Here is a 26,780-nt window from a genome sequence, read left to right as displayed (position 1 = left end):
TAGGAATCTAACGCAGGGTCATATATGGTTCCCACTGTGCCTGTATGCTGGAATAAAAGTTTTTTCATTAAATACGAGACTGGCTATTTGAAAACATTGGAATCCTGCTTACAAGAACCATACTTTTTCAACTGCTTTATTTTTTTAAATTTAGTTTATATATTTTATTATGGACTATTTTATAATTATAGAACGGGTTATTCTAAGTAACTGTAACGTGAATAATATATGATGTCAAAACGAATGAAATATTTTTACTATTTACTTTGGGTTTCACGGTACATTAGAGCCATCGCGTCGTAGTCTGTAAAGGACAGTGTAAACACAGAGCTGAAACCTTTAAGAATACCAATTCAGGAAAACTAAGCGTTTCATAACCAATATTGAATCCATACGAGCTTGTATGTACTAAGTATATTATTATAAAGAAGAAAAAATCTAGAAAAGTAATGCATTAAAAAAATTATTATTAGTTATTACTACCAGTCACAAATCGTCCAGTGTTGGAACTGGTTTTCTCGCTTGGAACGCCGCTACAGTCTGCTCTGTCTTTAGCCTCATCCAACCTCTTCTAAGGTCGTCCGTCCAGCCAGATGGAGGGCGTCCCACGATACTTATCTACCCCAATTACCGGCCTAATGACACTTGCAGATTTGAAGAGCTGTCTTGGTAACCTTAAACCCCAGACAGATGTACAAGTAAGTAAGCGTACTTGAAGCTCGACGAACTTTTTTGTTTGTGAAGTACCTATGCAAATTTATGGTAGGTATGAATTTAATTTAACCATACCATCGTCGAGCCATATTCCGCATGTCAATCCGGCCCTTTATTGATATCTTATTTAATTTTTGCAACAATTCATATTATAATAACATGGTGAGCACGCATTCAATATCCTTTTGGGATTGCTGCCTAATCTTGGATAAGGCTTCTTATGGACACCCTGCGAGCGCGGCCAGAGGCAGGTTTGCTGAGCCCCGCCGGGCGAGGCGCGTACTGTTGATGTTGCTGTCCGTACTATGTACACTGTTTATTGCTACTCTAGCTACTCTGTGGTTCTCAATGTGTGGATGGGGCGGTAGTGGGAGGAGGTAGGGCGAGATGGATTGGATGGCATGTATGCATGTATGTTTCAGAGTTGGTGAGTGTTTGTTTAGTATTTATAGACGATAAGTATATTTATAGATGTAATCTTACTGAACCTCGACAAAGACACAAAAAAAAAACAATTCATTCAATAGTGCAGTCAATTTTACGACAGATTTACCAATAAAAGTCTGAATGGAGGAAAATTTAACGCTTCGATTCGTTTTTCAGGCGTCCACCATAACTTAAATGCTATGCAGTTTGTGCTGTGCTATGATAACCACCAACATCCAGTACAACCCGGCCACAAGGTGGCCACAGTTTGAGCACCACCCACAACGGCTCCGCGCTTGCATCTCACTCCTCACTCACCACAGATGCAACTGCACACAGCTGCATCTCACGCACACAGGCACACTTCCTCGCTCCACTACCCCCGTATATAAGCGTGCTCCCGACTAGCCTTGAACTTCACTCGGAGCTAGACCTCGGCCCTGTGCTAGTGCTGCCGACGGTGCGTGATCGTGCAAACTATGGTGCTACAGTTTTGAAAGGACGCTTGTATTCCCGTGCTGTTCGCGAGAGGGTGAAAATGAATGCCGTAACGAGATTGGTGAGTTTTTGGGTTGAAGGGTTTTTCAGTGCGGTGTGGTGTTTGGGATTTCGTGTGTGGGTGGGTGTGGTTGAAACATAAAAATTTATTGAGATCATGTCATTTTAAAAAGTTCTAAAATATAGGTTTTTCTTTATTTTTACTGCTCTTATAATTTATTCTGATGAGTCTGATCATAATCTTTATAAAAAGTACATACAATACCACCTTATACATTTAAAACTACGATCACAACTGTAATTATGATTATGGTTTGAAATTAAATAATAGTAATGAACTATGGCTAATATTTATTTTCTATGATTGTTAGTGAAAAACAAACTCCTAATTTTAATGTGCATACATACCTAGTTCTCTTCAAGTGTCTATGTTGAATATTTTCTTTTGATACTAATAATAATCACTTTTATACCCTCGTGAGCAAATCATATCGTGATATTATGTCCAATCAAAGCCCTTTAACCATACCCAATGATTATACATTATATACTATACAACATACCTTCCGGAAAAAAAGTGTATCTTATTGTCGCAACTTAAATCAACGTATGCACCTCTATCGGAAACTTTTTGATTCTAAAGTGGTCATTTTGTTATGTTAGAACAATACCTCCGCGCGTGCGAGATCGTATCACATACTTTTAAACTGCTCAACTGTCTGTAAAACAACATCTATTTAGGAACTGACTACAATTAAATTGGATCATTCATTATTCTTTTGTAAGTAGTATTGTGAAGTAGTGCAAGTGTAAGTTCTTGATGTGTATTGTTGTAACCTTATAGTGAAAATAGCTACCTTTAATAAAACTAATTAATACCTTAAATAAAATTAAAGTATATGTAGGAAGGTACTCATTTTAATTACATGCATTTTTTTAAGTACCATTATTTTAATTTTATAGTAGAAAATACGGTAATTTTAGTTAAAGTAAACTTTTATATCCTCTATATTAAGGTTATGATACTTGTAGTTACACATATCTCTTTAACCGTTACGTAGAATATTAACGATACGTTAAATGGTTCCATACTCTACAGTGTGTTGTTTTTCGGACCCGGCTAACTTTAAGTGTGGATTCTACGAGTAATTTCATCAAGAAAAAACCCCCATATGACGTCATATATATGTATGGGGGTTTAAGTAACTTAAATTAGATTTTCTTCTTCTTTATAGAAATTTACTAATTCTTACACTGAAAAAATTGTGGAACTAAAAAGAAAAACTCAGCATAGGTACGTAAAAAATATTTACGATGCTACGTAGGTATTCTCAAAAATAAAATACATGGCAGGTTTAAGAATACTGTTTACTATGTGAACTCTGACCTAACATAAATAAATAAATAAAAAATAAACATGCATACTACCACATAATGAGTAATCGTAATATAAACAAATACACTTTTACAACACAGATTAAGACGGCACTAATGTGCTAATAAAGTATGAATAAAAAAACATACCTAAGCAACGTAAACGACATTTTTGATGAATGAATGACGAAAAAACTCGAAAGTAGCAGGAGGGAGGTGCGACCATATAAACATCAAATTTGACTAGAAGCCCGCAGACCGACCTCTACGACTGAACCATTCACACCACCATCATCATCATCATTGGCTAGTAATCGTCAACTGCAGAGTTTCGGTGACAAAAACTAGAGCGCGTCTAAAGAATAGCCAGTCAGAATAGCATCAGGCGTGCGCCGGACGTATGTAAAGTAGCTACAGGGCTTATTTTCTGCACAAGCCTCTAACAAGAATCGCCACAACACTATTTCCTCGGCCAAACAAGTCGCCGAGGCGTCGATATACTCATTTGACGCGCGTTCCACCAATCAAAGCGCCGTATTCATGGCTTATCGCGGCGTTTATCTACGTCGATAACAAACCCTTGAAGCGGCAGCTGAAGAATTAGAATTTCATACAGGCATAGATAATTATGAATTAAATACTCTAGGAGGCGTAGCTCATCGTCCAGGCAGGTGGCCGGTAGTGCCAGGATGAGGAGGGCTGAGGAAAGAGTGTTGTAGCGCTCGCTTCGGGAGGCCGATATTTGGAAGCTACGCTAACACAGACAGATACACACACACAGACAAGTTAAACTTATAACAGCCCTCTTTTTACGTCTGGGGTTAAATACTTATTGCTTAGTTCTTAGATCTTGGATATACCCAATAGGTAAGCAGATGGCTAACCCTATGATTAAACGGAGGTTATATCTGCTTACCCTGCTACAACACATAAGGCATCGGTGTTTTACGCTGTCTTGAGGTCTTTTCGTATTTACGGGACATGACGGGACACACACCTATATCCGGTGAGATTGGTCAGGACATGGTAGTAGAAATAGGCAAGTTGAAATTATATAAATTACCTAATTAAAACACTAATTTAATTGGGTAGAGACGTTTAGTAAATTAAAACTATTAAAGATTAGTAAATCCCTATTGGTGAAGGCTCATTCATGTAAAAGTCTAACTAAAACTTATTACGTGTGTATACATTTCTTTACAAAAACATGTTTCAGCAACAATATTTGAGTGTTATACAGTAACCATATTTGAGTTTTATTAGTAAGTTATAAATATTGGTACTCAAACTTTGTAGTATTCTTTAACTTTATTTAAATGCAGAAGAAAGGGTAAACTAAACACGATTTACACCACCACAGTAATACAATAATCTAATACGTTTTTTTCAATAGCATCAGATTAACCGTTACAGCTGAAAGAATCTAAAGAAACTCTCTAAACAGTCGTCAAGTCATTAATCCATGTAACAAGACGCGATACCGACAAATAAAACTCTACTCGTATTACCTAGATGAAACACAATCAATCAATCGATCAATTACTGCAAGAAATGCAACACAGAGTGCAGTGACTCCAGTGGTAATAATATGATACATTTATAATGATACTGAGTGCGTATCGCAATGGCTATGGCTCGTAAATCTGTAATTTGCGGTTTGATCCGTCGGTTATGAAGGATATTGCGGCTGGTGATTGAAGGCTTGTTGATTCTGTGGAATTTTATAGATTTCTTAATGTTTTTCTGAACATCTTTATAATAATGCTGGTTGTGTAAACGGTCCTTGAATTTTAAGATGTTTAGAAAAGGCCTACAGGTGTCACTTAATATACTCGTCTTTGTGATTAGCATAATCGGTATTCTAACATTTTCGCCATTTATTGGTTGTGTTATTAAGATTTATGCAAACTATAACGGGCTGCAGAATAGAATTAAAATATAAGGTATCGCGTCCTTATTCCGAGGTAAATCACAACATTTGAAAGTAAGTAAGAAAAATAAGCATTTGTAACCATCAATATTGATGTGAAATATTGTCTTCTGTAAGAATATACGTTAAATTTTATATTTCTTAACACAGATTCATTGATAACACATTAATTATACTTAAAAAAATATAATTTATTACACATGTCGATTTGCCCTAATACCGAGGTAGGATTATGGTTTCTTCCATATACCGAGGTAGCCTGTTCCATATTCCGAGTTAGTCCTGTCAGTGGCTCCATGAGTGTGGCCATGAACGTAAGGAAATTACAATCGAAAATATCGATATACTTTTTTAACCTTAAAGTACTCCAAATAAATTTAATTATTCTAAATAGTAGTTGAAAATAATGAAAAGAATTAAATACTCTCCATTTATATTGGTTTTCGTGATAATTGCTATTATTTATGTAACATTTTCATAATTCATTATTGCAACTGGTAACATTGGCTAGAAAAAATATTCATAATGCTTCTATGATGTTCTATGGACTTTTCCAAGCGATTAAAAAAAAAATAGAGTAGAGATGGGGTAAATTGATGAAATAGTGACAGTAATCGAATATAATCGATTATTGAACTCGAATGATTTAAACATTTTTTACTATAGTTTTTATCTAAGTAAGGTCTAAAATTTTTCCACGATATTTTATGTTCTTACTTAAATGTTTAAAAGTTGATGATACGTAATAAAAGTAGATGTGTAAGGGATGAGGAAAAGTATCGAATACTTACAAAAGCCAAATACCTTATCAGTACTAATTTCCGATGAGTACCTAATGTATTTACCATAAACGAATATGATTATAATAAAAGTATCTACCCAGGAATCGATCCAGCATCGATTATTTTTTCATTCAAGCATAGGTCGGAAGCAAGGAACATTGCACTAGGTACATCTCTATGGCGCATGCGCGCTGGACTGGAGGCGCGCCGGCGCCATGTTCAATTTTCCGCCGAAAAGTTTGCCGCTATTCTTTGAAAGTATTTTTGTTAAGTCTTTACATTAGAAAACAAACATCTTTTATTAAATTATTATGTTTGTATTTGCAATATGCAATTGGAAAATCGATAAGGTAAGCTTGTGTGCGAATTATTTTAGGAAATTACGTAAAATGGAAATATTTTTATGTTTTTATCAGTAATTTGGCATCAGTTTAGTTACTAACCTAGGTTTTTGTTCTAGCGTTTTCGTTTCTAAACTCACTAAGTTTTGTGAAAATGGGTACCAACTTATAAGGATAAGCTTAATTCTGTCAACTATCCATACAATTTACCTACTTACTTTATTTTTCAGTGACAACAACAAGAAAATGAAAAAATCAACCAGACCCCTAAACCAAACATGAAATGCAGTATACAGGACATTCATTTATCTGGGAATTCTGGGATAACAATATTACAACGGCCATCAGACCGCGAAGTAGAAGGATAATGGAAATAAAATACAGAAATGAAATTAGGCAATTGTGTATATAAGTGTTATAAAAACTCAACCGTCGTGTGTGTTATTTTATTCACCCAAATAAAGTTTTACGTCTACAAATTTCTTTCTTTCTTCTTTTATAAAGAGTAATAAGTAGGTAGTATCTAGTAGTAGTTTCGTAAAGTCAGGCATATCTATCCACACCCCTTTTATATTTAGGAAGAAAGTCGCTAATTCATCTTGATTTTATGGTTTGATGACGGCATCGGATGACACTGCGAAGGTGTGATGTAGTCATATTCCGATTTCCGAGGTACCTACCTATGTAAAATGTCATACTCCATATTAGGGGTTCAGCAAGTATTTTAATAATCCATATTTCGAGTTATCAAATTATCGATTTAGAAACAACATAGATATGTTACTCAAATCATACATTATATTTCGTGGTTTCATTATCGATATAAATAACTGTGTAGTACTTTGACCTGTTGGGCAACAATCGCACGTTTTAAAATCACTCGATTCTAATTCGATAACTACTTTTTTCCCATCACTACTACTCCCTACCCCCTGACCGCCCAGCTTGCTGTCCTCATTCTTTTTCCGTGCGGGCAACAGTCAACAAGTTAGAAATGTCTAAAAGAACCTACGAAGAAAGGATTGACTATTACAAAAATAAAATTAAAAAGTACATGGATAAAGATCGACAGAAACGACGACGTTTGCGGTTGAGTTCATCTTCAGATGATTTCCCAGAAAATGACTACAGTAAGTACCCATATACAATATTATTAAGTGTTCCGAAGTGCTTGTGATACCAATTACTGAAACCTAGCCGACAATGATCTGCTTAGTTACAAACGCTCATGCCGGTTTTATATTGCCATAGATTCAAAATTGAACACGGCAAATAAAATTTCAAAACTACCCGCCATAGATTCATTTTATGAACACGGCGTTTTCAAATCAAATCTGATTTACCCTTTCTTCTCCTTCAGGGAGCGAGACCCTGGTGCTCGACCGAGACCAGGAGGCTATCATCGAGACCATGGACCCTCCTCCAGGTCTCCGAGATGATTTAAGGGCTGGCTCCGCGGAGCCGCCCTCAGAAGACGCAGTGGACTTGATCATCGAGCCAACAGCGTCGGCCACGGAGCCTCCACCGGCCACAGACCCAGCGGTCGCCGACCAGCCCACGGGCGCCGAACCCACCACTTCAACGACGGACGTAGACCCCGATATTTTACAAGCTCTCGGGGAAGCTACGGACGTGGGACCTACGTTTGGTGAGGAAATACACCAAACTTTATGCCAATTATGGCAGCCCTTACTTAAAAAAGGTATGTCCAAAGAAGCGAAGGACAAATTTTTAAAACAGTACTTGGTTCCAAGCAACTGCACACTGCTGCAGGCGCCGAAACTTAACATTGAAGTCTCCGCGACAGCCAACGAGATGGTCAAGTCACGTGATAAAAAAGTGGAGTCTGCCCAGCAACAACTTGGCGCGGGCATCACGGCCATCAGCAGAGCACTGACGACGCTGATGACGACAAATAATAAAGTGGAGGCCGTTAGAGTATTAAGTGATGGCTGTCGGTTGCTATGCGATTTGCATTTTATGGAGACACAAGGCCGAATCAAAATGCTCGCATCTGGGCTTACTAAGCCATTCCTGAACGTCATTCAAGACAGTGTACGGGACGAAACTTTGTTTGGTAATAATTTGTCTGAGAAGATTAAAGCATCAAATACTATAGATAAACAAGGAATGCAAATAAGGAAGACACCACAACCTCCGAAAGCCACCACGTCCAGCCACTCAGGACCCAGACCTTCCCAGTTCCAGGGAAATTGGACGGGCCCTCCTCGGTACCCATACCCACCGAGCCGGGGGGGGCGCGGGGGACAGCGGAGGCCGCCACCCAGTGCGCGCCGCCCGGCGCCGGCGCCCGCGACCAGCAGGCCGCCGCCGCCGCAGGGCAGGTCGCGTGCCCTAACTCGTCCCTGATGCAGGTACATTCTGGTCGTATTGCCTTTTATCATAATTGCTGGCTTAATATCACCAACAACAATACTGTGTTAAATTGGGTTAAAACAGGTGTTACTATTCCATTCGTCACACAACCTTATCAAACAATGAAGCCTAATAACCATCAGTCTCTTACAGAACAAATGGAAATGTCATTGGCTATTGATAATCTTTTAGAATTAGGTGCTATATCTCACGTTGAACCAATACCTGATCAGTATATTTCTAAAACTTTCTTAGCACTTAAGGCTAGCGGCAGCAAAAGATTTATTCTTAATTTAAAATCTTTAAACAAGTTTATACCTAAAAATCATTTTAAAATGGAAGATTTTAGAACTGCTTGCAAATTGCTTCAACCAAACTGGTACATGGCGAATATCGATCTCAAGGAATCATACCTACTTGTTCCTATATCTGTCGAAGATCGAAAATACTTGAGTTTTGAGTACATACCACCCGGCTCCGCCGAACCGTATACCTATGAGTTCAACGCCATGCCCTACGGGCTGGCCATAGCACCTAGGTGCTTCACTAAGATAACAAAGGAAGTAATAACCCATTTACGATCAAAAGGATATAAATCTGTCCATTATTTAGATGATTTTCTGTGTCTAGGTCGCAATTATAATGAGTGCATTGCTAATGTTCGAGAAACCATATTATTATTAGAATGCCTTGGCTTTGTAATAAATTATGACAAAAGCTCACTGCAACCTCAACAAAGCTGTAAGTTTCTGGGCTTCATATATAACACCACAGACATGACATTGTCCTTACCTATAGATAAACGACAAAAAATTCTGCAACTCGTGCAAAAATTTCTAAGCCTACCCACTGTTACAATACGCGAATTTTCCAAACTAATTGGTACTCTTGTGTCAGCGTGCCCAGCTATGCGATACGGCTGGTTGTATACCAAAATATTAGAAAGAGAAAAATATTTATTGCTGCAAAAGTATAAGTCGTATGATCAGAAAGTAGATCTCCCGCCTACAATTTTGCAGGATCTTTATTGGTGGAACAATAATGTGCTCATAGTAAATAACCCTATCAAACAACCTAGCTTTGATTTAACTATATACACCGATGCCTCACGCACAGGCTGGGGGGCATATTCTAATGACACACGAGTGAATGGGGGCTGGAAAAATGAAGAATTAGGCTACCACATAAATTACCTTGAATTACTATCAGTTTTCTTTGCTTTAAAATGCTTTGCTAAAAACAGATTCGGCTGTTCTATCTTGCTTCGAGTAGATAACACTACGGCAATTAGCTACATTAATCGAATGGGTGGCATTCAATTCCCACATTTGAATGCACTTGCACGTGACATATGGCAGTGGTGCGAAAAGCGAAATATTTGGTTACACGCCTCCTACATTAACACAAAGGAAAATGTCGAAGCCGACAAAGAATCGAGAAAGATAAATTCCGATGTAGAATGGGAGTTATCAAATTCCGCATTCGAGTATATCGTACAACAGCTCGGCAGACCCGAGTTAGACTTGTTCGCTTCTCGCACTAACGCCAAATGTCGCGATTATGTGTCGTGGTATCAAGATCCCGATGCGGTAGCCGTAGATGCATTTACAATCTCACGGCAGCCTAAGCTATTTTATGCGTTCCCCCCTTTCTGCTTAATTTTGAACTGTATCCAGAAAATTATTCATGACGAAGCTACGGGAATTCTCGTATTTCCTATGTGGCCAGGACAACCGTGGTATCCCAAATTAATGGACATTTTAGTGTCTGAAATAGTAATTTTGCATCCAAACCCAAGTCTGCTATCATCCCGTTTCAGACGGCGCCACCCACTGCACCAGACGCTTACCCTGGGGGCGGCGCTGCTCTCCGGCTCGCGTTCTCTTGCCGCGGATGCCCACCGGAGGCCATCGACCTAATGATAGCTTCTTTGTCAAAAAGCACATTAAAACAATATAGCGTTTGTTTTAATCAATGGTGGCAATACTGTTACACAAATAATTATGAAAAATTTGATTCTTCGACATCAATTATAATTAAATTTCTCACTGATCAATATAACAACGGTGCATCCTATGGCACTATCAACTCTTTTCGGTCAGCATTGTCTCTGTTACTAGGAAATGATTTTTCCCAAGATAAATCTATAAAAAGACTGATTAAAGGTGTATTTAGGTCTAGACCTTCCTTACCAAAATATGCGAACACTTGGGATCCGCAAATAGTCTTGAGTCACATATCCAAGTGGACTCCACATACAGAACTTTCGTTAGAGAAGTTAACTAAGAAATTAGTAAGCTTATTAGCTCTTTGTACGGCTCACAGGGTACAAACATTTTCGTTGATTAAGTTGAGTAACATTATAATCAGTGATAGCGGTATTAAAATTAATATTGTTGATTTAATTAAAACATCAGGACCAGGACGCGACCAACCAGTGCTGTACCTTCCATATTTTAATGATAATCTCGATATCTGTCCAGCGACGACTCTTGTTGATTACATATCCTTCACAAAGGAACTGAGATCAACAAGTTCAGACCACCTCTTAATAACTGTGAAGCGCCCTCATAGGAACGCCACAGCACAGTCAATAAGCAGGTGGATCAAGCAAGTGTTGCAGGAGAGCGGGGTGGACGCGGCGGTGTTCAGCGCGCACAGCGCGCGCCACGCCGCCACGTCCGCCGCGCACTCCGCTGGCCTCTCTCTCGATCTCATCAGGAAAACAGCTGGCTGGACTGCGTCCTCCTCCACCTTTGCAAAATATTATAAACGACCACTGCTTGAACAAAGCAACTTTGCCAAAGCTGTTTGTATTCCCAATAATAGTTACAGTTAATCACGATTGATATCTGTTTCAATTTGCACTAATATAATATTATATAATATAAATATATTATGTACCCAGTAACTAAAACTAAAATTTTAGTAATTAAGAACTTACTATTACCTACCTCAGGGTGTATTGTAAATATTTGATTTATCTACCTATGTGCCTACCTCCGATGATAATTATGTGATTTATAAAAATAAATACATTGTGATTATGAATTAGAATCTCGTGTTTCATTAGCAATAAACTAGCAGTTATTAACAAATGACCTGAATCAAAACTTTGGCTCTGAACATCTACACAGTTATTTATATCGATAATGAAACCACGAAATATAATATATGATTAAACGAACTTACCTAAGTGAAGTTCGATCAATATTATATGAGTGGTTTCATTTGAAGATATAAATACCCTCCCACCCAAAACCCATTCAAAGTTTTGAATCAGACACGCGATTTCAGGTTATATACTTACTTTAAAAGAATGAGGACAGCAAGCTGGGCGGTCAGGGGGTAGGGAGTAGAAGTGATGGGAAAAAAGTAGTTATCGAATTAGAATCGAGTGATTTTAAAACGTGCGATTGTTGCCCAACAGGTCAAAGTACTACACAGTTATTTATATCTTCAAATGAAACCACTCATATAATATTGATCGAACTTCACTTAGGTAAGTTCGTTTAATCATATATAAAATATTGGTAAAAATATGTATCACTTACGTTAATAGCGATAAAATAACACTGTTTTTTATCATTTCAAATATACATACTAAGTTAAGGTTTTCTAGGTAACCATGTTTTTTGCGTCAACAATTATCGTGTCATATTAAGATTCCTAGAGGATATTTTGTACCGCCGAATTAGGTTATAAGCTTGTCACGTTCATCATTATTATTATGTAATCAAGCATATACTTCAAATGTTATTATTTGTAAAGTTATAAGCTAAAAATCATGACATAGTATTTTTCCTTATACCGAGGGTACCTCGGAGTTAGGAACAACGTATAAAAATCAGGCCCTTATACCGAGGTATTTTGTTTTTGAGTTTAAAGGGGTTAAATTAGTATAAAAAGAGTTAAAATTTAAATTTAATGTAAGTATAAGAATATAATAAACTAAATATAAACTATTTACAAAGTTGAACGTCGTATAAATATTAAAAAACACAATTATTAAATATGGCTGGCCTTACGTAAGCCGGGTCGCGTTTGTATGAAAAACATGGCGGCGTCGCCCTCACGGCACATTACATGAGTTTTTAGTAATTTTAGGCAATTTTAAACATATTTACTACATCAAGTAGTTTCAGTTAAAGATAATGAACGATTAAATGTAATTTTAGAGTATCCAAACCTATTAAAATAAGTAATAATCATGAAAATAAATATAACTCGAAATAAGGACGCCATTTTGAATACCGCGAAATATGGACTCTCTACCTTAAAAGATGAAAATACTTTTTTAAAGTAAGTATTTATATGGATCCTGCATTGCACTTTATAACGGATATTTAAGTATTTTAACGTATAGAGTAGAGGTAAACTTTCAATATTATTTAAAGTAACATTAATGGAGACTGACCAAAGCCTAGTTGAATCATATTTGTTCAGTCTAATTTTCAGAATAGTAAAAAGCTCTCCCTTGTTCCAGATATACAAATTATAAAATTAATTTAGTAAGCAGTAGATATCGATACTATTTTTCTTACTTACTACTTATCGATCTTAGTAGTAATAGGTGTTATGGAATTTAACAATAACATGTGCAGATAATAAATTATGACAAAAGCTCACTGCAACCTCAACAAAGCTGTAAGTTTCTGGGCTTCATATATAACACCACAGACATGACATTGTCCTTACCTATAGATAAACGACAAAAAATTCTGCAACTCGTGCAAAAATTTCTAAGCCTACCCACTGTTACAATACGCGAATTTTCCAAACTAATTGGTACTCTTGTGTCAGCGTGCCCAGCTATGCGATACGGCTGGTTGTATACCAAAATATTAGAAAGAGAAAAATATTTATTGCTGCAAAAGTATAAGTCGTATGATCAGAAAGTAGATCTCCCGCCTACAATTTTGCAGGATCTTTATTGGTGGAACAATAATGTGCTCATAGTAAATAACCCTATCAAACAACCTAGCTTTGATTTAACTATATACACCGATGCCTCACGCACAGGCTGGGGGGCATATTCTAATGACACACGAGTGAATGGGGGCTGGAAAAATGAAGAATTAGGCTACCACATAAATTACCTTGAATTACTATCAGTTTTCTTTGCTTTAAAATGCTTTGCTAAAAACAGATTCGGCTGTTCTATCTTGCTTCGAGTAGATAACACTACGGCAATTAGCTACATTAATCGAATGGGTGGCATTCAATTCCCACATTTGAATGCACTTGCACGTGACATATGGCAGTGGTGCGAAAAGCGAAATATTTGGTTACACGCCTCCTACATTAACACAAAGGAAAATGTCGAAGCCGACAAAGAATCGAGAAAGATAAATTCCGATGTAGAATGGGAGTTATCAAATTCCGCATTCGAGTATATCGTACAACAGCTCGGCAGACCCGAGTTAGACTTGTTCGCTTCTCGCACTAACGCCAAATGTCGCGATTATGTGTCGTGGTATCAAGATCCCGATGCGGTAGCCGTAGATGCATTTACAATCTCACGGCAGCCTAAGCTATTTTATGCGTTCCCCCCTTTCTGCTTAATTTTGAACTGTATCCAGAAAATTATTCATGACGAAGCTACGGGAATTCTCGTATTTCCTATGTGGCCAGGACAACCGTGGTATCCCAAATTAATGGACATTTTAGTGTCTGAAATAGTAATTTTGCATCCAAACCCAAGTCTGCTATCATCCCGTTTCAGACGGCGCCACCCACTGCACCAGACGCTTACCCTGGGGGCGGCGCTGCTCTCCGGCTCGCGTTCTCTTGCCGCGGATGCCCACCGGAGGCCATCGACCTAATGATAGCTTCTTTGTCAAAAAGCACATTAAAACAATATAGCGTTTGTTTTAATCAATGGTGGCAATACTGTTACACAAATAATTATGAAAAATTTGATTCTTCGACATCAATTATAATTAAATTTCTCACTGATCAATATAACAACGGTGCATCCTATGGCACTATCAACTCTTTTCGGTCAGCATTGTCTCTGTTACTAGGAAATGATTTTTCCCAAGATAAATCTATAAAAAGACTGATTAAAGGTGTATTTAGGTCTAGACCTTCCTTACCAAAATATGCGAACACTTGGGATCCGCAAATAGTCTTGAGTCACATATCCAAGTGGACTCCACATACAGAACTTTCGTTAGAGAAGTTAACTAAGAAATTAGTAAGCTTATTAGCTCTTTGTACGGCTCACAGGGTACAAACATTTTCGTTGATTAAGTTGAGTAACATTATAATCAGTGATAGCGGTATTAAAATTAATATTGTTGATTTAATTAAAACATCAGGACCAGGACGCGACCAACCAGTGCTGTACCTTCCATATTTTAATGATAATCTCGATATCTGTCCAGCGACGACTCTTGTTGATTACATATCCTTCACAAAGGAACTGAGATCAACAAGTTCAGACCACCTCTTAATAACTGTGAAGCGCCCTCATAGGAACGCCACAGCACAGTCAATAAGCAGGTGGATCAAGCAAGTGTTGCAGGAGAGCGGGGTGGACGCGGCGGTGTTCAGCGCGCACAGCGCGCGCCACGCCGCCACGTCCGCCGCGCACTCCGCTGGCCTCTCTCTCGATCTCATCAGGAAAACAGCTGGCTGGACTGCGTCCTCCTCCACCTTTGCAAAATATTATAAACGACCACTGCTTGAACAAAGCAACTTTGCCAAAGCTGTTTGTATTCCCAATAATAGTTACAGTTAATCACGATTGATATCTGTTTCAATTTGCACTAATATAATATTATATAATATAAATATATTATGTACCCAGTAACTAAAACTAAAATTTTAGTAATTAAGAACTTACTATTACCTACCTCAGGGTGTATTGTAAATATTTGATTTATCTACCTATGTGCCTACCTCCGATGATAATTATGTGATTTATAAAAATAAATACATTGTGATTATGAATTAGAATCTCGTGTTTCATTAGCAATAAACTAGCAGTTATTAACAAATGACCTGAATCAAAACTTTGGCTCTGAACATCTACACAGTTATTTATATCGATAATGAAACCACGAAATATAATATATGATTAAACGAACTTACCTAAGTGAAGTTCGATCAATATTATATGAGTGGTTTCATTTGAAGATATAAATACCCTCCCACCCAAAACCCATTCAAAGTTTTGAATCAGACACGCGATTTCAGGTTATATACTTACTTTAAAAGAATGAGGACAGCAAGCTGGGCGGTCAGGGGGTAGGGAGTAGAAGTGATGGGAAAAAAGTAGTTATCGAATTAGAATCGAGTGATTTTAAAACGTGCGATTGTTGCCCAACAGGTCAAAGTACTACACAGTTATTTATATCTTCAAATGAAACCACTCATATAATATTGATCGAACTTCACTTAGGTAAGTTCGTTTAATCATATATAAAATATTGGTAAAAATATGTATCACTTACGTTAATAGCGATAAAATAACACTGTTTTTTATCATTTCAAATATACATACTAAGTTAAGGTTTTCTAGGTAACCATGTTTTTTGCGTCAACAATTATCGTGTCATATTAAGATTCCTAGAGGATATTTTGTACCGCCGAATTAGGTTATAAGCTTGTCACGTTCATCATTATTATTATGTAATCAAGCATATACTTCAAATGTTATTATTTGTAAAGTTATAAGCTAAAAATCATGACATAGTATTTTTCCTTATACCGAGGGTACCTCGGAGTTAGGAACAACGTATAAAAATCAGGCCCTTATACCGAGGTATTTTGTTTTTGAGTTTAAAGGGGTTAAATTAGTATAAAAAGAGTTAAAATTTAAATTTAATGTAAGTATAAGAATATAATAAACTAAATATAAACTATTTACAAAGTTGAACGTCGTATAAATATTAAAAAACACAATTATTAAATATGGCTGGCCTTACGTAAGCCGGGTCGCGTTTGTATGAAAAACATGGCGGCGTCGCCCTCACGGCACATTACATGAGTTTTTAGTAATTTTAGGCAATTTTAAACATATTTACTACATCAAGTAGTTTCAGTTAAAGATAATGAACGATTAAATGTAATTTTAGAGTATCCAAACCTATTAAAATAAGTAATAATCATGAAAATAAATATAACTCGAAATAAGGACGCCATTTTGAATACCGCGAAATATGGACTCTCTACCTTAAAAGATGAAAATACTTTTTTAAAGTAAGTATTTATATGGATCCTGCATTGCACTTTATAACGGATATTTAAGTATTTTAACGTATAGAGTAGAGGTAAACTTTCAATATTATTTAAAGTAACATTAATGGAGACTGACCAAAGCCTAGTTGAATCATATTTGTTCAGTCTAATTTTCAGAATAGTAAAAAGCTCTCCCTTGTTCCAGATATACAAATTATAAAATTAATTTAGTAAGCAGTAGATATCGATACTATTTTTCTTACTTACTACTTATCGATCTTAGTAGTAATAGGTGTTATGGAATTTAACAATAACATGTGCAGATGAAGATGGATGCATATAACATAAATGGGTTTACAGTTTACTTTATTTATTTATCAATGAAAACCAATTCAGTCATCATAACTCAATCTTACAAACACTTAATTAATATTTGATACACAGCTTCTGTCGACTACTAGTAAAACGTCTATTTCCTAAGGCACACATATGGATATCGCATCCAACTTTCTCAGGCCAATTTATCATAGATGTTACGACAGTGTCATCTTGCCCTGGTCAAAGCGGAATATAAAGTAAGTTGCATCATGTCATCCAAGTTTTTCTCCACTTTTGTGTGTCACTGTCGATTAAGGCCGGTCCACATTACAGTGTTGATGTTTATGATTATCCCTTTAACTGGTAGAAAAGCTAAGGGCCTTACCACAAAAACTTAGAAAGTATTTAACAGATGTATAGCGCTGTCAAAAGCCTACGAATTCTGTCAAAATTTGTTTTAAACACTTGTTAATCAGTGTTTAAATCTTTTTGTGGTAGTACAGTAGATGTTTTGGATTACAAGTTAATAGCATATAGTTCAAAATATAGTTGCCATATCGTAAAAGGGTTCAAAGGCCGCGATGGATAATTGCTGGTTAACGCTTAATGAGGAAGCTTTAATTAAACGCGTGTATTTCAATTTAATTACTGTCATTAAAATTAAGTATTATAATGTAAGTGAGTATACCAATAGGTAAATTATGAATTAAGATTTGTGTGCACTTGTGCAGTCTTTGTATAGGCAGAAGCGGAACCTAACTATCGTTTATGCACATAATTACCTAGTTGGTCAACATATCAAATTTTGTTTTCATACTTTAGGAAAATAATTGAAAGAAAAGAAACATATATATAGCTATTTGTCGACTTTTACACTTTATGGGGAGTATGACCAATGGCCGCCCTAGTTACCCTCTTTTGAGAACCTGAATATTATATTTGTTTAAATAAAAGCTTTTTTCCGAAAAACAGTATGTAAAATTTACCTTATTAAGTCTATAAAGTCTCAAGAAAGTGTAGAGTCGGCGGCACGGCAGACGCGTATGATGAATGACAACACAACGCTTGTTTGATCAATCAATCGTACGCAATTACGCAATGAGACAAGTCTATACTACAAGTAGTACTTATGCGTCATTCATTACGTGTAGTAATTTACCGGTGAATCATTAAGAAACGGTTAGTTGTATGGGAAAATTTATAGAAAAGATACGGGAATCGGTTTTTTGGAACCGAAATGTGCATTAGAAAATATTGTGCAATATGAGGCATGCTTCGGGACGATCAATCTGAAATATGGTAAAATTATGTAGGTAGGTGTGTATAAAAAATGGGTAATTGTTATTAGAACAACAAAAAATCTGTTCCTAATTAAAATAGGACAAAACTCCATGCTAATACTTTAAGTAAACCCAGCAGCAAAGCATTAAATAAATATTAAGCTATTTACCTCATAACTATACAGTAACACGTAAAATTACTGTAATTGCGTCATATGCCATGTTATAATACTACTAAGCATTTCCTGTTCTGTCACCCGCACCGGAAACGGATGATAGTGAACTTGTTTAAAACTGCATTTTTTCTTGGTCGTCGTTTTTCTTGTTTTATGTTGGTATGCCTGTCTCACACCCTCACACAGCTTTTCACGACATATCATGTGGTACACCATCCTGCAAATTACGTAATACTCAGTATATTAACGGATTGCGCTTCGTAACATAGCTATTTCTGCGGATGGTATACCTAGTATATTCCAAATACAAATTTATTAGCCCTCTCAATGACAACGTTCCCTTTCAAAGGTCGTCCTCCCACGGTCTAAGTCGCGGCCTAGGAAGAGCCCGGCTGTCAAACGGGTATTTAAAAGCGACAGTTGGTCGGAAGCGTTCGGGTACTTTCGCTGGCATTCGTGCATGCGGTGAAACGTGAGCAAAGGGCAGAGAAACTGCGCATCCCAGGGTTCCATGTACTGGGGGCGGGCCGTGCAGCTGGTACCTTGTCGCATTGACCTGTGACTCCGTGTCGGCAGAACTTGATCGTATCATTGCCTTTGCGGATCCGCTGTGTTTTGTACGTGCAGCTCTTATGGAGGTAGTTAAGGTTTATTGGCTACGATTGTTAGTTGGCTACGGTTTGTTCGTATTGGTGATTCTAGAAGTAATAATAATATTCGTTACTAGTCTTCATCATAAGGTCTTTTAATTAGTAAATAAATAAAAAGTCTGTTACATTTGAGCTTATAATTTTGTTACACTGATTTCTTTAGTGGACTATAACATTTTACTAAGCAACAACACATTAGTAGCACATGTACATACAAATGTAAAATTTCAAAAACCATAATCGCATAATTCTCCTATTTTTGCGACTTCATTTCCCGTGTTTGACCTGAAAGGCGGAAGAGGCTGGTGGGCGTAGGCGGCGCAATTACCACCGCCGCCCGCCCACTCAGCCCACCTTGCCACCTCGTGCGAATAATCAAGGGAAAACCGCTACGTACTCTCATAGCGATCATTTACAGTCACGCTTCACTTGGATTTAGGTATTTGTTGTTACTGCCTGCGAGGCAAGTTCTAGGTTCAATTCATTAGTTGGAGTTGGTCGAAAAAGCACTAATAATAACCTAATACCTATATTTTTTAAAGTTTAAATATAATGATTGTACCTAGTACATAATACATACATTAAGAGACTTTTCGCTTTTTATTAAAATATACATTCTATGAAAGCCCTGCATTTTGTAAGTTCGGAGCTGCGTTGATGTCTTTTCTTTGCGCATATGAATGTCATCAAAAAGTGCTCCAAAAACCTGAGAGTTTTTAATGGTTTTGGACATTATTAAATGTCTAAACTATACTTTCAAAATAATATACATAAATACAAACAGTAGTGCCTATATATTTTTTGCAAATGACCGTAACTCAATAATGTACCTACCATTTTCTCAACTCAATTTTTAGATAGGTGTACATATGATAATGTCATAAAATTTAATAGGAGGGATGTAAGAATGAACTCAAAAGTGAAACATCTTTAAGTTTACCTCCAATTTGCACCTTTAAAACAATGTATAAAAATAAAGATGATGTATGTAATAAGTATGAAAGTGAAACGATATTATTACATTTATCGGATATAATATCAGTGTGTTTACAAAGTTAGTCACCGTGAAGGTATTATGATAGATCTCTACGTTTAGTTTACTTGAAGTAAGAGTAGAGGTAATAAGAGACTTAAAGAAATTTATTGTTGTGCAAAATTAGCATCCAGAACATAAATTTATTTTTAAAAAAACCAATCACATCCATACAAGTTACATTAGATTAGATAAGCGAGCGACGCTGCTTAAGAATTGTTAAATTGCTAATGTTCGGTGGTGGTAACCCTTACTATGGAAACACTTATTTATCCATTTTAAACATCTAATAAACTTTAAACCTCTGAACCTTAAGACCGTGTAAAGTTATGATGGACATAAATTACCTTTATGGGGAATAATTTCTGCTGAACGTGTACGATGAAGTTTAATACCAGTTAATGTAACTTTCCTTTGTAATAGATTTGTAATAGACGATGACAGCAACAATTTTATTCGTCAGATAGCGTTTAGCTGTCTATTGAAAAATCAGCCCTAATACAAACAGTTTTATTCCTCAGATAACACTTATCTGACTATTGAAAAATCAGCCCTAAGTGTATAATACCTAGGTAAGTATATTTGTATTTTATCTTTGTAACATCAGATTGAGACGAAATATTTAATGTCCTCTAATAACCGAAACTGACCGTAGTGTAGAGGCTCTGTAAGAAAATAGCCTCTTCTGATATATTGGCAAACACACCCATACCATAACTTACTGTAAACCCACCATTTATCTTCTAACAGCGTCATCTCCACCACTCAACGTAACATTATGTAAAGTTCTGACGGTAATTTTCACTATAGCCTTCAATTTACAAGCGTAATCTTGCGCAGGCGCATGCGGCATGGAGCATTCATAATCATGACCTTCGCCCTTGCATCGTGAAGTCTTGACTGCATAATCCTTACCCTTCTAGTTGCAAGTCCCCCGGCACTACACACTCTGACTCTTAAGAAACTTCAATACGGTTCAGGTTTCAATGATAACGGTTACGTCTAAGCGACTAGTAATGTTGAACAGTCGATGTTCTAAGCTCTTACTTGACTTTCCATTGTTTCAATGCATTCACGATTGACGATAATCGAGTATAATTGACAAGAAATCTAAACTGAAGAGCCATGTTGCATCGAGATTCGTGATTGAAATCGGTCGAATGAAATCGAATGGAATGGTATAAAATTCACTTTCGTTGGTGTTGAAGGGTCAATCTCATTTCGATATATTTCATCGAAATACATATAATCCGGTAGGAAATATAGTTACTTTAGTTACTTATTTCGGTTAGTTATAGGTAGTAAACTAATATTAAATTACCTATAGGTAGGTACGTATAGTTGTCAAATAGTTGTCCCGAACAATTTTTAAACCATTGAATTCTTTACCATAAAAAACTGCCACATTTTTATGAAAAGTGGTAAAAGTGATAAAGTTGGTTAGACTTTCATGCACAATTTTAATAGTGGGCGTAAAAACAATAAACATTAAAAGCGTGCTGAAGTAATGAGAGAGAATCCTAGGTATTAGAAATGACTGTTTCTAATGGTTGCATGTCTTCTTTACGATGGTAATAAAAATGATCTTCTATTTTTTTATAGATACTTATGTTAGTATTTATCGCACGCTAGTTAATAGTAATGGTTAGTCAATAAATTACGAGTTTGTAAGAATGGATGACAAATTAATTTTGTAACTACATACTCACATACCCTTCTCATTTTTAAATAATTTTGTGTATTTTTTTTAATTACTTTGTGCTCGGCTTTTGGAAGTGGACGTTATCTATACGAGTAATCAGTACCATGCATTCAGATTATATGTTTATATATTAATTATACCTACGAGAGAGATATTACATAGCTGGACCTACACTCATTTCAATCATTGTAATAAAATATGATTAAGTGACATAATAATATACCAACAAATCATAAATAGAATCTACTGAATGCTCATCTCAACACACCGTTTACAGCTAAATTATAAAGGCATAATCACCTGCCATCAGTTACGCGCAATCGAAAGTAAAACCTTACACCTATAAAACCCACTTACCCAAAGAAAATAAACTCTTAGGAGGGCCTAATAAGGCTTAAGACTGTGTAGTACCAGTTTAAGCAATACCTAGTTTAGCTAATATTAATAGTTACGGTAGAGCCCTTTACGGGCAGACTTTGAGAACTGGATGCAAGGTGCATCGGTTGCCAAGTCGCCGGCTTGACCCTCAAGGAGAAATCTTGTGAACCTGCGTGGAGACGCAAAAAACTTGGCAAGGAAACTTGTTGGGAATGTTGCAAATTAGTAACTAAGGTTAGGGACGGGCGAGAAATCAATGGGCTTAGAAAGTAAATAAACGGTTGGAGGATAATATAGATACGATATTATGTTGGTAGGTATAATAGGTAAATTCAAAATGTTTCGTCGTGATACAAACACGGTAGGTTTAATTCCTAGAAGGTGAGGCTCTTTATAATTGTATCGATGTTGTTACAATGTATGACGTTCACTATCATATACTCGTACCATAGTTTAATTACTAGGTATTTATCGGATGAAAACATAAACAAACATGTTTTACAATGCTCCCACGGCGACGTGCCCCGTAATCATTAACTTACATTATACATGCGTTTAGTCAAGAAACTACAAGACTGGTTCATGAAAAAAAACGCGCATTACTTACACAGTAGATCTTGTTAAGGCAGCACCCAGCTAGGTAATTAAAATTAAAAAGTGTTTTAAAATGGTTTGCGTTTGTTTCAGATACGGCTACTATTAGTAGTTGCTGTCATCAACTACGCCAGCTGTCAGGATGGGTACAGTGAGCAGGATCTACTTCGGTACCAGCAACAGTTGTCGAACCCCAACAACGAGGGCCAAGTGGAGACCATCACCAGCTACAGCACCAACGTCGTCCAGCGCGACCCAATCAGGAATGAGCACTCGATCAGTTCCGTAAGTGTGCAGTATCATTTGACAGACGACGCGGAGAAACCCAATAACTACCACCCTGGAAGAAGCGACAGGAGGAAAGTGTTCCGCATCAAGAATCCATTCCAACGCCAATTGGAGCCGAATGATAGACCAGAACCTGTGGACGATATTACTGCGCCTCAAGACAGCAACCTGGGAGCGAGTAATCAGTATGCTTCTATGCAGTACTCTTTGCCGCCTGAAGAGTTTCTGCAAAAGTTGAGGGCTGAAAATCAGCAGCAAGCATCTTACTTGCAACAAGTTTCAACTCCGAATCCGTTGCTGAGTTATACCGCTACACCACAGTCAGCTTACCAGTACTCGACCATCAGCCCCAACAATTACGACAACATCCAGCAGCAGCAGCAGCAGCAACAGCAACAACAGCAGCAGCAGCAGATTCAGCAGCAACAGAGTCTGAACCAACAAGCGAATCAAATCAGTCAGCTGGAACAGAAAATTGCTCAAGCACAATCACAGTACCAGGCCAACCCAGCTGCTTACCAGCAGTACGCGGGAGCATTTGCATTTGATGGAGTGCAGAGTACTCCATCCCCTCTTCCACCATTCTTGTCGACTGCCTCTAACCCGTTCATAGGGACACCTACTAATGCATATGTATCAAGCGCTGCCCCGGTGTTCCTCTCTAGTCAACCGAGTGTGCAGCAGTATGTGTCTTCTCCAGTCTCAGTCGTACAAACTGGGTCTCCAGATTACTCTAACTCAGTCAGTACCGTTGCTGGTAATACGGCCGGGTATGATCCAAACCAAAACAAAAGAATTCAAATAGACCATTACGATAATTCTGCAAACGGTATGAGGTATCCCAGTAATCTGCAACAGTATTCGACGCCGTTCCCCTCTTCAACTCCTGCCCCTAGCTCGTCGCCGTATTCTGACGCTGTACACGATTCTTGGCAAAATGCAATCAATGCTGGTGTGAATTCTCTGACTAAAACCTTACAAGAATATTCTTTATCTCAATATCAAAATTCACCGTACAATACTAACCAGCAAGAAGGGAGATCTGACGTAAGTCCGGAAAATCAAAACTCTGAAACCCATAGAATTAGCAATGTCCCTGTGGGAAGTAATCCTTACTCAGATTACGTTCAGCAAGAATACCAGCCTTATAACAGACAAAGAGCAAGAGATCTGGAGCATCAAGCTAGTCAACCTGGTGTCTATTCAAGCGGTGACTATGGATGGAAAGTAAATGAGAAGAAACCTGTAAATGACGGTTACGCAAGTGGTAGTTCTCCAACGCGGTATCAAACGTTCGGCTACAGCGCTGACGGCAACGCTGTGAGTCAAATGAACTTCTATCTTGACTCCAGTAGGTCGCAGAACTATGATCAAATATCTAAATCTTCAGCTGAAAGCCACGATGCCCGTGAGTTTGCTAAGGCCGCTGCTAAAGCACAAGAAAATATGAAGCAGCAACAACTAGCCAGACTAGCTGAGTCTTACTTTGGACATAATCATTACTCACCAAATTATGGATCAATGAGAAATAATCAACCACAGTCGGTTTCATCGTATTACACAAACACTGAAGGCCCCAAAGGAAAACTTTATGCTGACAGTTCAAACACAAACACCGTAGTATATGGAAATTCTCAAACACAAGATTTAATAACAGCCTCACCGTACTTTTATGGAAATACAAAAGAAAGTTCTTTTGATAACAAACCAAAACAGCCATTTGACCATGCTAAGGCTTTGAAAAACATTGTTCCCATAGATGTTTCCAATGTTATTGGCAGTGAAGGTTCCAAACCTACAGTTCTTGATACCAGTAACAGATACAATGGTATACCAAACTTTTCAAAGGAACAACTTGAACACAACCTAAAGCAATTCTACAAACCAGTTACTGAATCTTATTACAAAGACAAAAACAGTGGTTACGGTTTCAATATTAAGGTCAAGCCAGATGATGTAACTGGACCAGATAGTATCAGACAGTTTGAACAAAGTATGCAGTATTATGGAAAACAATCTCCAACCGAATCTCTATATGGGTCAGGTACAGTAGGAGATAATAAAAGATACGGTGAAACCGGACCCCAACAATTAAACTACTTATCACAAACATCCAACAACTTCCCATCAGTTCAATCATCACAACAACCCCCTGTTCAAAATAGTCCACACCGACCATTGAATACAATTCAACAAACAGATGTTCTAAAATTCAATGATATCCCTTACAGACTAACACAAGGTTTATCCAGTGAATCCTTACGCCTGAATAATAATAACTTTGATCAAAGTAATATCCCGACTCCTATTCCCCCTAGAATTAACCAAAACGTCGATAGCCATCAGATTGATGTAGCGAACCACATTCTCCAAAAACTCATGCAAAGCAAACAGCCGCTTATGAGTGGTAATAATCAAGACCTTGAATTGCAGGCCGCCGGTTTATCTAATATTAATGGCTTTAGGGTGGCAAATCCATTTAACGTAGATTTGAAACTTGTAGCAGATGTGTTAAAAGGAAAACCAACACTTGACGATTCTCACATGTTAGGATTGAGAGATCAATTTAACAAACCGAATCCGATGAAGCTAGATATGTCAGCATTGCAACAGTTATTACTTAAAGCCGATAATTATGGCAGCTTGGGATCTTACTCAGGTGGCTTGACATCTATTGGCAATCCCTATTACGACATATACAGTGGGCGGCCATACCAGGGGGTGAAGTATTCTCGAAGTCAAGAAGAGGAAGAGAACATACCTATTGCTGACGCTTCCAACACTCACCCTATAGGAGCTGTTATAGAGCAAGAAGATGCACCAGACGCACGAGAAGTGAGTGAAGGAACTGATTTAACCGCTTCCGATGGTGTGGTTAATGTTTACGAGGACAACCGACCTAAGAATGTTTACAACAATGACCACAAAGTCAGCGAGAGACATCCGAACCTCTTGTCGCCCAGCAGACATTCATACCCGAGGAAGTACCCTAAAAGTGACGTAGCGGAACCGTACCCTCTATTGAAGCCACCTCCCCAGCACTCGCACCGCAGTCGGTCAGGGCACAGTAAGATTGAGAAGCGTGGCCCCAGGAGGCGTAGAGTGAATAGACCTAAGTATGCGAGAGTTCTGAAGACTGAGGCTCTGTTTGAGGCGGAGAGCAGTCCGGTGGAAGAGAAGCGAGAGGAGCACCATGTCCCCACGGTACTGCGGCCGCCGCCACAGATCCCCGAGGCTAAATCAGACGTCGTGGAAGACGACCACTCCTCGTAAACTCTACCTGCCAGTATAAACCTACCGTTTTAATGCTTACCACAAATTTATGTCATGTTACTCGTAAAACTTGAATTATTTTATTACCATTAGCAAGTCTTACACTTATGTATAACCTGTTTATATGATCTACTTTTGTAATTTTAGACAAGTTTGCTAAGATAATATTGTACGGTCCTATTGTCGTGTTCTTTGCTCTAAAATTTTATTGTTGTTTGAAAAGTTTGGCATTTATTAATTCAAATAGGGACTGATCGTTATATTATTGTAAATAATTTAATTTAATGTTAATTTAAATTGACAAACGTAAACTGTAAGAGTGTAAATATTTTCGTTAGAAGTAGTTTTTATACAAATGTTTATTAACTTGTACCTTTTATATTAGTTATTTTGTGATAAGTTAAAGATAATGACTATGTCGTTGTTATTCTCAATAATCTAGAGCTCTTAGATTATATAA

General features: G+C 37.4%; 1 protein-coding gene across 1 annotated transcript; it reads left to right on the top strand.

Moving 5' to 3' along the window:
* Window positions 1-1,579: 1,579 nt before the first annotated feature.
* LOC105386516 (ras guanine nucleotide exchange factor P) lies at window positions 1,580-26,780 on the top strand. Its single transcript, XM_011557102.3, has 2 exons — window positions 1,580-1,699; window positions 22,853-26,780. Exons 1-2 carry the CDS (start codon window positions 1,679-1,681, stop codon window positions 26,318-26,320), a joined length of 3,489 nt encoding a protein of 1,162 aa, XP_011555404.3. The 5' UTR covers window positions 1,580-1,678; the 3' UTR covers window positions 26,321-26,780.

Source organism: Plutella xylostella, chromosome 18, assembly GCF_932276165.1.
Source record: "Plutella xylostella chromosome 18, ilPluXylo3.1, whole genome shotgun sequence".
Taxonomy (NCBI): Eukaryota; Metazoa; Arthropoda; class Insecta; order Lepidoptera; family Plutellidae; genus Plutella; species Plutella xylostella.
The sequence above is the reverse complement of the archived record's forward strand: the minus strand, read 5'-3'. Positions and strand labels throughout refer to the sequence as shown.